The sequence below is a fragment of the Lissotriton helveticus genome, chromosome 5_1 (assembly GCF_964261635.1).
Source record: "Lissotriton helveticus chromosome 5_1, aLisHel1.1, whole genome shotgun sequence".
Taxonomy (NCBI): domain Eukaryota; kingdom Metazoa; phylum Chordata; class Amphibia; order Caudata; family Salamandridae; genus Lissotriton; species Lissotriton helveticus.
Genome location: NC_136065.1, coordinates 394001269 through 394014162, shown reverse-complemented (window position 1 = coordinate 394014162; position 12894 = coordinate 394001269). Strand labels below are relative to the sequence as shown.

Below are 12894 nucleotides of genomic sequence, written 5' to 3'. Positions count from 1 at the left end.
ACTACCTCCAGTAGAAGATGCTTCTTGTGACCCACAAGATAACACTGGCTCAGGCTGTCTCCTAGGTGATTGGCGGTGAACCCTATATCACAGGCTCAGAGCCCCCAGAGACAGGAGGTAAGACCCTACTCCCTGTTGGTTCTTCACATAGCACATCTCAGTCGTGTTGTCCAAGATCTCGGTCGACTGACCTACAGTGGAGGGGAGGAAGGCCTGGAGCGTTGACCGAATTACTTGCAATTCTAGCAGGTAGATGTGAAGCACCTGCTCATCCTACAGATGAGCTCCCTACCCCAGGGTGGAAGCATCAGGCACTGCCATAGTCACGGCTGGAAGAGGAGTAAAGGCAATCCCGCGTGTCAGATTCGCCTCGTTCTCCATCAGGCCAGTTCTTCTGTAGGGATGGAGGAGATAATAATGGAGTCTGACAGGTCTCCGCCATACTGTAGCCACTGACTGCGGAGGCACCAATGCAGGGCCTTCATATGACAATGTGTGTGCTTGACTAGGAGAATGCAGGAAGCTAGCAGACCTAGGAACCAAAAGCCTCTGACGACTAGAACTCTCGCATCTGACTGGAAAGATGGATTCATCGCCTGGATGTCCGTAATCCTCTGTGGAGGAGGGATGGTGCAGAGCAGGTCTGTGTCCAGTACCGACCCTATGAACTTGAGTCGTTGGGAGGGCTGCAGGTGAGATTTGGCTGGTGATCGAACAGCCCAGGTTGAACAACAGGGCGTCATTGACCACAGGTGGAGCAGCACATTCTCTGGGGACTTGGCTTTCAGGAGCCAGACGCCAGGTATAGGAAAATCGGCACCCAACCATCTGAGATGGGTTGTAACCTCTGCCATCACCTTGGTGAAGACTATGTGCAATGTCACCCAAAGGGGAGTACCGCAGACTAGTAGTGTGTAGAACCCACAAATCGCAAATACTTCAGAAGGGACTGCAGGATAGGAATGTGGAAGTATGCATCTTGCAGGTCCAGTTATCATCCAGTCTAAAATCTCCAACGCCAGTAGAACTGGAGCTAGAGTCAGCATCTTGAACTTCTACTTTTTCAGTAAAAATTCAGGCTCCTGAGATCTAGAATGGGGCGCAGGCCACAGTCCAAAGTAACATACGTAGCAACATTGGCCTATTTCCCAGTCAAGCACAAACTACACCACTGCTTCCTGAATGAGAGCTGTCACTTCTTGCCGTAAAATGGTCGGCTGATCAAGGGGTAGGGAAGAGCAAGAAGGTGGGAGGAGGGGAGAACCTGAAGAATGGGGTGGGTGAAACCCTCTACGCTCTGAAGAACCCATTGGCCGAAGTAATAGCCTTCCAGGCTGGATGAAAATAGGACACCTGATTCCCACAAGCTCTGTGTGGTGTTAGAGAAAAAACTAGGCTTGCTTTCCTGAAGTGTGAAGAGAAGAAGGGTTGCAAGGTTGATCCACAGCCCTGTCCTCTGAAATGATCTCTGTATTGGCGAACGAGGAGGTTAGGTTAGGTTGCTGCTGAAGTGGTTAAAATTCCTAAAGCCACGAAAGTCCTTGGTTGATGATAAAAGCTAAAGGTTCAGTCAGCGTGCTGTGCCCCTTGATGTTTTGAATTTCTCCAGCACCGAATCTGCCTCCTCACCGAGAAGGTGCACTCTGTCAAAGGTAAGAGCCATCAAATTGGACAGGATATCAAAAGAAAAGTTAGATGTTTGGAGCAAATCATGGCGACTAATTGAGACAAAGGTCTCAATTGCCCATGCAATGGAGTCAGCCTTAATAATGAGCGATGATCTCTTGAAAATGGTCTTTCATGTCTGAGGGATATGCAGCAACATCACCATCATTTGGGTCATGTCCCAACACACATGGCTGCACCTGGCAAGAAGACAGAGTAAGTAAGTGCCCTCTTTTTGCATGGTTGCCCCCACTTTTTTGCTAAACTGCTGATGTACTTTGACTGAGTGGGCCCTGGGTTCCTGCCAAACAAGTACCCAGGGCCTATGTTCTTTCCCTAAACTGTATATAAGACGAAACCCAATTGGCACACTTTGACCACAGGTCAGTCCCTTGTAAATGGTACCGCAGGTACCAAGGGCACTGTGGACGGGAAAGGCCCCTAAGGGGTGCAGCACTTATTGTGCCACCCTTAGAGACCCTGTACCTTTACACACTTTGCAAACTGTGTGTTTTGGTGAAGAACAAAGTGAAGAGTCGACATGGCACACATCCCTGTGTGCCATACCTACAATATACTGCCCTGAAATATGTTAGCTACTGGGTGCACTATACCAGTAGTGAGGTTACAGGTGCATGAGCCCTTTGCCCCTACAGTGTCTAAGTCAATTCTTATACATTGTAAGTGCAGTAATCCCATTAAGAGTATATGGTGCTGGGAGTTGTCATTCCAAACTCCACAGTACCATACTGGCTATACTGAAAACTGGTAAATTTGGTATCAAACTTCTCAGCACATTAAACCCACACTGATGCCCGTTTAATGAAAAATGCACACAGAGGGCATCTTAGAGATGCCCCGTGAAAAACAACCTAACACTAGTGTCTAGGCTGAGTGGCTGCTCGCCAGCTGCCACCACCAAACATGTTTCTGGATCCCTGGGTCGAAAGCCTGCTGCTCTGGGTGGTCTGAAACAATGCACATCCTGGGACGAGGATAATAAGTTTGAAACATCTGTGTTTCAAAAACCAACGGATCGCAATAGTACATTGGCTTACTCGAGCTTTCATCCCAGGAGTGTGTTGAAAAATCTTCCATATTCTCAACTGATCAGAGTATGACGCATCAGCACGCAGCCACAAACTACAGTGGAAAAGGAACAGGAATACATTAAACTGTTTAAAGCTCGTGGTTACCCTGATAATATTCTGTACGACTGTCTGCGACGTGCACAATTGAAAAATCAGAAGGACCTGCTACCATAGACTTGTTTTTGTTTCCAAATATTTTACAGCTTCTAAATCAGTGAAACAAATCATCAATGCTAGATGGGAAATGCTTGAACAAGAAACTGATTTCAATGGTATTTTCTCGAAGTAACCCTTGTACGCATACATCAGAGCTTCAAACCTACGAACATTGTTATCATCACCATCTATCAGTACATCAAGTGTTGAATTCAAAGAAACCATCAAATGCAACAACTGCATTCATTGCAATAACGTTATTCAAGGCAATGTACTTCACATCCCCTTACCGGCAAAAACATCAGTTTAAAACACACAAGTGATTGTAACACACAGAACATCATATACTGCATTAAATGCCCGTGTGGCTTGGCTTACATTGGGAAAACCGAAAGAAAAATTACAATTAGAATTACAGAACACAAGAACAAGATAAGAAACCGTTGCCAAGCATCCTCTTTAGCCAAACAGTGGGAAGAAGCGAGGCATGCTATCTCTCAATTGAGGTTTCAAATCATTGAAATAGGTCAGAAACACCCCTGGTTAGATAACACCAAAAAACTTCTCCAGAGGGAGATATTTTGGATTACATTTCTTAACACAATGATGCCCTCAGGTCTTAATGACCGGCTGGATAGGAGTTGCTTCATTTAAATCATTTAAAATATTTAAAACATCCAGTAACTTACTCAGTTTTTGGTAATAGGTGAGTTACCATGTGAGACAAGGACATGTAACCCCATTGTGAGTACTATTGATTTGTTCAGACAATTATGTGATTTATTAAGACACCCATTTTTCTTTAGGTGGAGGTTTTCCTATCTGTTTTTTTCTATCAGTCACTACTTAATCTCGGGTTAACATTCAGTTTATTATAATGTCATTTGACAGTTTATCAGCCAAGCATCTCTTGGAGCTGTTCTTGTACGGATTTATTTTTGTATTGTATGGATGACTAGTTCATTCTCTTGTCTTTGGATCAATACAGTTTTTATATTGATGCGTTCGCATACACGCGACTCAGCTACCGCATTATTTCTTTTTTTTGGCTTTGATTAGTATTTGGCCTTCGCATTGGGTTTGGTAGTTTTGGATAGTCCTTTTTTTAATTGGTCATTTTTGGAATCTTTGCCGGTAGGCCTTTGTTAGATAAACAAGCAGTTTCCGTTATCCGGAACTACACTCCGTCTTTTATTTCTTTCTATTATGGTCACGTGAGTAGGAGACCATTCGTAACTAGGTTTCAGCATCATCTTTCTTGTTAGAGTTGATTAGTACCTCGCCTCCTACCGGGATTTTGAACATGCAGATTTTTTATCGGTGTTCTAGTCTTCAGTATACTCTTACTTTGTGGTTTTTAGCGAGTGAAAGTGTAGTTTCCGACTTTAGGAACTACACTCAGTCCTTCGTTTGTTTTCATTCCCATCACGCGACTAGAATACTTCCGGTTGCCATGCTGTTTAAACTTTCCAGCGTACTTCATGGCGTTTGCGTTATCTTCCTAGAAGTTGAGCCGTTTATTGATGTGTACTTGACGCACGGGTCAGCATTCCTTTGGTAAGTTACTATTTCCCTTGCTCCAAGATTTTCGGTTTTATCATTATGAGGTCCAGAGGCATCTGTGGATTAGTTGTAATCTGTGAATTAGGCTTCTTTTTCAGTTGTGTGTATTTACTGCATTTGTTATTACATCGCCTGTTACTCTTATTTTGAAGATCCGAATCTCTGTTCTAGTCATATTTCATGCACTATTTTTTCACATTAGTCATTTTCCGATGGACTTCACGGGTTGTTCATTTTTACCTTTAGATATATTGGACCACACCATTGCGGTACTGTCGATTTTAACCTACGCGGTTTATCCACAGCGAGCAGGGTAAGCTTTTCTTTATTTTATTTTTCTTCTAGCAACTGGGTCTACATATAAGAGCTTCTATAATGGACAACTATCATGTTCTCCTTAGACGCATTTCAGGTTTGTGCACTTTTGAGCTCACCAGATGCTCATGTTCACTTGCAGGCTCACGGGCATATTCATTGAAATTCTCGTCGTTACCGCATACATCTTTCCTGTCATCTAGGTAAGCCACACGATATGTGGTTTTTGGTTTTTTTCAGATAAAGCTAGTGTTCTAGAGTCATACAGTCCTCTTAATTAATGTTTTTTTCACAGTTTTCGTGATTTCAGCACTTTTGTAGGAATATACAGATTCTTTCCTCTATGGTGAGATTAAAAAAAATTTATATTAAACTCTTCTGTGCACAGGAGGTTTTTCTTCAGTGGTTTTTATGATTGATTTTTGGCGGCACTTCCAATACCTCTTTATTATTGGTCTCCCGAATACTAACACACTCACTTGGTGTACCTTTTCCATTTGTTTCTACTCAGGCGGGTCATTTCTCATTTACATTTTCAAATAATCTCAAACATGAACCTGTTGTCTGTATATGTTCCACCCTCATGTCCACTTCAAATGTATAATGTAAATATATTTGTTGTAGGTTATTCCCCTGAAGAAGGGACGCCACCGTCCCGAAATGCATTGGGCATCAAACTAAAAATGGATGAAGAACTTCATGTATACAAAGATTCACTCTAGCAATGTAATCAATTTATATGATGTTTATTATTTCAGCATGACTATTGTTTAGTCTCACAAGGAACATGTGATGTATGTTTTATATGTACATGATTTTTAAATGCTTCAGAGAACTTAACACATTGCTTATAAAAGGGTATAGTATAAACTAGTTTACGTTCTTGATTAATTTTGTTTAATAAGAGGGTTGTAGTTTACAAACCCATTGAACAGTGCATGGTACCAGCAGGTCTTCCTGCTGATTGTTACGCATTCATACCTAGGCATCCGAATGGACAGTGGAAGCAGTACCATAGCACCGGTGTTATTAGTTAAAGACAAATATTTCTGAGTAATTGAAAATTGGTGTGCACCTTTACCCACCTTCTATTTATCACTGCTTGTGAGCAGCCACCAACCGGAGGCCCCCTATCCACTACTGCATAACATTGGGCCTCAGCACTCTGCACCCAGCCGCCCTAGTGCCGCTGAGGGTGTTCTGAGAGTGCATCCTTGACCCTGTTGGTATGCCGAGATGGATGGTTCTTATAGGAGTCTCTGCTCGATCACTTACAGGTAGAATTTGATAGTGCTCATCTAACAGAGCGCAGGAGCACTGCTATTAGAAGGTTCCAAATAAAGTCTGCAGTTAGAATGATCCTTCAGAAAACCCTACTATATATCAATGTCATCACCTTTACAGCAGACTCTTTCATTAAAGGAGGCACTTACAAAATGTGTCATTGATTAAAATATTACACTTGTAGCCTTTGAGTAACAGTAGCATTATTAGTGTAACAATTTGTAGCAGCTACTATGTATTTAGCAGTTGCAAACACCCACCCCAACCACCACTGCGTTATTGCATCACTTCAAAATGGCATACCTGGTGGTTGGAAGCAAGGGCACCCCCTGCCCTGTGCCAGGTTATTGTCGGTGTGGACTGCCCAGTAACAATGCAATTCAGTTCCACAGTTTGACCCTCCACTATGGTTTCTGAAGAAGACTCAATCCTCACGCCAGGAACAAAGCCAGATTCTAGAAAAGCACAAAGAAGGAAAGTTACAAAGAAGCTGAGATTAATTTATTGGCTCATGTTTTCATCACTTGTACATCTATTGACGCTAGGAGTTGAAGGGGCTTTAAGGGTTTATTACACTGCATGCTCGTCAGTTTTTTTCAAAGAAAAAATATGGAAATAAAGGAAAACTAAATTAACAAAAACATTTTTGGGCGAGGTAAAGAGTAGTTTACAAAATGCTTCTGGGGCTAAATGTGAACGTCTACTGTCTGTACACGACAAACTTGTCCCTTAAGAGACAACGGACAGCCATAAGTTAAAGCATATTCATAAATGGCACTAAATTGACCCCAAATGAAAGAAATGCATACACTAATCTAATGTGCCCCAAAACTCACCTTGGTTAGGACTAGTGATGGAGACAATGACTGAGGCCTGCTGGGTGCCTAAGCTGCTGACTGCACGACAAATGTACTCGCCAGAGTCTGCTGGGGAAGCCTGGAGGATTCTGAGACGAGAACCCAAGACCTGTAGAAGAGCAAGTTCGAGACAGGGGTTAGGGAATGAGCTAGAAAAAAAGAGTGAGATCCAAGACTTCTAATGTTCTCTCAAAGCAAGGTCAATCCCATGGATTCAACATTAAATCAGTCTAATGCCTTTATTTGGGACTTTTGGAAAGCCAAATTATCCCACAAATTTATCTACAGTTCCTTTTAATACTGGGGAGACAAATAAACATCCTAGTCACCATTTCTAGCACACAACTAGAAAAGGGTAACAGTACATCCCATGGAACTCTAACGAATGGAGTAGAAACTTCACTTGTTGTGAACATTTTACATTGGGCTTAGGAGTAGGTGAATGTTTCAAGGCTGCTCTGCATCCCAGTTCTCCTGCTTAAAGGGGACTTCATATAGCTAAAACTGTTATCAATTAAATCGCACTTATTTGCCCTTTCTTCATTTTGCAAATTGTTTTTGACATTTGGGGGAAAAGTGATATATCACAGGAAGGGCAGGCTTTAAATCTATTGCTGCTTCAAATACGCAATGTTAAATGAGGCATTTTCATTTTTAGGTTGCTCCTCTCTAGGCCAGTATGTTTGCAAGGAAGTAAGCCCCACGTGCGCCTGAACATAGATAATATCAGGAGTAGAAGGCAGTCCTTCGGAAAGGAGCAACTAAAGATAGGATTCAACTTTACCACACAATATTCTGGTATCAGAGTACAACATTTAAACCGATGACAAAGTTAAGTTAGTAGCACAACTGCTTGTTCAATGATTTAGCCATCATGAGGCTGCACAAAATGCTCCATTTAAGCAAGTTCACCTCCTGGCAAGGTGACTGTTAGAAACCACACCTCTCTGGACAATGGTATCTGTTCTTCTGGCTAGGACCCTTGAAAGCCTTAATTATTGGTAAAATCCAACAGCTATTTTTGGGTTATTCACACGACAGATTTGCAGAGGCCCTGTGGGAGGGAAAAGGCTATCAGAGTATTTTTAGAGTAGAATCAGTTTGGGGACTAGGGGCGGAGAGGAATCCAAAAGAGAGGCGGCCCTTTTATTGGAACATACACATGCTCAAATGGAAAACACTAAATGAAACTATGTATGTGGATACACATTCAATTACAATTCAGTTTCACTATTTAGGTTGTATGATTTATGAAACTGCTACAAGAATGTGCTGGGAGACTACAAAGTGACCAACAACCTGAAAAGAGATCCACACCATCACCAGTGCCACATACAATTCTGTTAATTGCAAAGTGCTTTAAATATTAGTAATGTAGTGGTTTCAAAACGGGTTCATAGTGTCCTAGGTTTTAAACAATAAGCACTCAGATATCCAGCAATTAAAACTTTACTTACCTGATGATTGGGCGAAAGGGGTTGACCTGCTCTATGCCAAGTGACGGCTGGCCGAAGTTGACCCGAAACAATACAATTCAACTCCACAGTTTGCCCTTCAACAACCGACTCATGAGAGGACTCGATCCTAAGAGGTGGAATGATGCCAGTATCTGGAAGAGCAGTGAGAAGGTCTGAGTAACACATTCCCGTCCTATATTCTAGCTGGGGCTTTAGCAGCCTGAACTTGTTCTCCTTACATGTCCAACCCCTTCCCCAATCAGCATATACGGTTTTGAGTCATTTCCATTCTCTGCCATTTTCTTTCCACCAGATCAGACCTGGTGTTAATGATGCTAAACCTTATTAGAATCAAACACTTCAAAGAGCCCCACATTGTCCTCATGAATCTGAATTCTTCAATTCAGAGACCTATAAACTAATGTGGAGCTAATTCGTTCCAGAATGCATATAAAAAGTTAGAATAAGACGCATCAACTTCTTTATGTATGTCAATGTATGTTAATGGCTTTACACCTCTGCTATATTACCTTAAAGAAAGCTATCTAATCTCAAACACTCACAATTTCACACTTCAGTAGCGCCTCACTGATATAACATCACTTGTTACATAGGTGTCAATATAGTCTCACTTATTATATCAGCTTATTTACTTTCATTGTATACTAAGGAATCACCAATCAAACAGAGCTTTCTAGATTTAACAGATTGTCTATTTTACATGTCACTAAAGGGACTGCCACTGGAGGTTTTTTACAAAGTATTTCGTCTGCAGTGCTTGTTGATGAGCATCAACATTCCTTACCATTTGGGAGAATTGTTTAGCTGGCTTTGTGAAAGGGATTGTAGTTTTAAGTTTAGTTTCCAGGTGGCAAGTTGCAGAGCAAACAATAAATGCAATCACAGTCGGCGCACAAGGTGGCTTCTTATCTAGTCAATCTAAACCGAAACTACAAAGATTGAAAAAGATAGAGTCTGACCTACCCTGCCACCATTCTAAGTAGGGTGGTTACAATGGATAGCTGTTTGAAAAAACATGCAATGCAGAGAAAAAACCTTCAATGGCAAGTGACCTCCACAGCCAGCTCCACACACTAAGACAAACACACTTATGTCAGACACAAATTACAGGCCTCATGTTCCATCATAATCCCATATCTTCCAACATCATACATCCCAGTGAGTGCAAGACAATATATACTTTATTGCCTGTATTATAGGCAAATTAGTAGATCTCATTATAGGACGGTGACTTGAAGCTGGCAGGGCATGGGTAGGTTAACTTGATATGTGACTAACATTGCCTACGAGTCCTGCCTGAATAGCTCTTGGTTTTATTAAATGTGAGTAATAAGCATTGCATTCAAAGAAAAGTTTTTGCTCTCTTTAGAGGTTTTAAATAGCAGGTATTATTACTACCCATATTAATTCCAACTCATTTACCAACCATTGAAGTATAGAAGGCTGAGTGGGTCTTACCTGGAATCAAACTTGTAACCCACAGCTCACAAACATACATCCACATATATACTGTTGTCAGTGGTGATTATTTGGCTCAGTGGGCCATCTTAGTTACTCATTTCCATCACATCGCTTATATCACATGCTTTAATGTGAGTTAGTTTCCTCATACCAGTGAAGATGCTTGGAAACACAATCCCACTTACTAACATCTAACAGGATACACTACAAGCAAACAGCTACAACATGGCTTTGGGATTTCAATGATTTACATGGACTATTATTGCCATACATATGAAAGACATTGTATTTTCATATGTATCACCCCAAAACTTGCAATCAAACTTATTCTACAGAAAATGCAGCTGCAGCACTGGAAATCCTACTTTTCTCCACTCCGCTGGTTTCATACACTTTGTCACATTCCAGCATCACATAGAATACCCTTGAAACCCTCCTATCAAAAGACAAATGCAGAAATTTGACTCACTTTGGGAGGATCCTGTGATGGAAAGAGTGATGGTGGCCTCATGGATAATGGAGCCACTGCTTGTGCGACAGATGTAAATGCCAGAGTCAGCAGGGGTGGCCTGAAGAATGCGAAGGTGGGAGCCCGAGACCTGAAGAGGGAATAAAGGACAAGTGGACTAGAAATTAACCCGTAACAAATACTATCTAGGCAACTGAGGTAGAAGGAGCGTGAGTACATCCTTTAAATAAACATTGAACTTATGATGGAGCATGAAAACTATTGTCCCTGAAAATACACTCCAACAACCCCTCCGTTAGACAAGGCATCAGCCACCCTTTCACCTGTAATTAGAAACTGGCTTTTAATAACTGCTTCTGTGGTCAGGAATCCTTGTTGTAAGGTTGCAAGATAACTAACATCAGACAATCAGCACCCTCAGCACTGGCAGATACCTATGTTTGAGTGCCAAGGAGCGAAGTTACAAAGTTTCTCAACCGCTGCAACCGATATTTAGTAAGAGATGATAGTTCTTCCAGCTAACAGGAGAGATGCTCAGTTTAAACTTTATTATGATGACACAAAGCTTCCCATGCAGAAATAGCAGGAACAAAGTGGTATTAGCATAGAAGAAAACAATAGAATTCAGGACACTGGATGAGGCAAACAAAAAGCAGAACACAGATGTTACAATGGATTGGTGATAGTGTTGAACCCATAGTTTATAGAGCAAGGCTGTGATATAAATGGAGCCAAAAACACTTCCTGGGTTCATCCCAATATGGAAGACCAAATCCTGCTTGGTGAGAAACCATTAAGCCACACTCTTGCCAGCACTTTGCAAAATGGAACATTCAATATAACAAAAGGATCACAAGCTCAGGCTTTATTCCGACTATGGCATCAGCTCTTATGTGTGATCATCCATTAACATGACCAGAAGTCAAGTTAACCTATTTCTAGTGGTAGGAAAAATCAAGAGACTTAAAGAACAAGAGTGTGTATTTCAGAGATTAAGAAAAAGCCTATGGGCTAGGGATCCACAGAAAGGAATATGTTACTTACCCTCTAAGTATCTGTTCGCAGGGTGTAGTGCTGTAGATTCATGTATTCCTGCCGAGTGTTGGCTCTGAACATTACAAGGGGTTTCTTTGAAGAAACTTTGTGTAACGAGATATAGAGCGACTTCTCTCTTACTTTGCATTGCACATCAACTTCACTCCTATATCGTTTTCTGTACAGGAGGGTAAAGGTGAGAGTGGAGTGTATCTGTAAATTTACAAGTTCCCTGTGCATTGTAGCTAGCGAAAGAGAAAACATATGCTATCACTGCCTACATCTGGGGAGGTGGGAAGGTGCATGGATCCTTGTGCACTTCAACAAAACAAGCACAAATACCAAGCAAAAAGTGGGGTTGACCATGTCAAAAACAGGAACTTTCTTACAGGGGGATGAACATCTCTAACAGTGTGATGGTTGACTGACCCTGGTTGGTGCTACTAGAATGAGGGTCATTATATCTTGCCTCAGGTCTTACTCATCCCACATGTGGTCATCCTACCCACATTTGGATTTAGTGGAAGAGAATGAAAAGCCTATGCAAAAAACCCTGACCATCTCACCTGCCAAGCACTAACAATAGTCAATGGGTGTGGGTACCTGGGGGCAAAGCTTGGACATTTAACTTTTAAATAAGTGGCGACTAGGTTGATAGCTGGACCCCCACCTGTTAAAGTAGTGCTGTAGAACTAGAGTATGAAGCTCCTCCTTGAGGACTTGAAGATGGGTCCTTCTTAGCCATTCCACAAAGTCATTGTCTACTCCAGATAGGTGTTCCACTTCAGCTGTATGGTGTGAGAAATAACCCAGTCTGTTGTAAAAGGGTAGGCAGCAGAAGAGAACGCGTGCCCACCTGCTTTTGTATGTTGTATGTTGCAGTCTTCTTGTTGAACTTTATAGGGACTACCCAGATAACTGTATAAAAGGCTTTGAGAGCCAAGGAAATGGTTAACAATTTAAGGTAGGTGATGTGTCTACTCTGCTGGAGAAAAGTCCATGTACCCTGCAGAGTTATGTCACCAAGATATGAACCCCATTCTATGAGTGATACGTCAGAAGTAATGATCGCCTGTAGAAGGAAGTCCAAGAAAGGCCTGCCTCATAGGTTGTTAGTGTTCCACCAATACAGAGTGCTGGCTTTTATCAAGATTAAATCATCAAGCAAATCCTCCACTTGTGACCACTGGTCCAGCGCTGCTGGAGTCGGTGCATGCATAATCCGACATGTGGGACAATTGTTATACATGATGGCATCCTTCCAAACATTTAATGGCAAACTGAAAAAGAGGCAGCTTCTTTTGGAGGATTGTGTGAAAAAGTGGATGTGAGAAAGTGGCTCTATATATACTGGACTAGAATGAAGTACAATGTGTATAGAGTCCACCAACCCCAGAGGTATAACAGAGGTTAAGTCAGAACTGACCTTACTCTCCAAAGTGGTACCTTGGTCCAGCAGTAAGGCAGTACCAGAGGACAGTGTAAAGCATTTGTTGTACACACTCAGTCAGCAAAAGGTT

The 12894-nt window shown here is 41.9% G+C and overlaps 1 protein-coding gene across 2 annotated transcripts in view; it reads right to left on the bottom strand.

Moving 5' to 3' along the window:
* HSPG2 (heparan sulfate proteoglycan 2) overlaps window positions 1-12894 on the bottom strand; it is a 948088-nt gene that overhangs the window by 218638 nt on the left and 716556 nt on the right. For both annotated transcript variants that reach the window (XM_078642606.1, XM_078642605.1), the window contains 4 exons: window positions 10340-10469; window positions 8389-8540; window positions 6911-7040; window positions 6378-6529 (listed from right to left, as the gene is read on the bottom strand). In XM_078642606.1, the coding sequence (XP_078498732.1) occupies window positions 6378-6529; window positions 6911-7040; window positions 8389-8540; window positions 10340-10469 (564 nt within the window). The remainder of the gene's footprint in view (window positions 1-6377; window positions 6530-6910; window positions 7041-8388; window positions 8541-10339; window positions 10470-12894) is intronic.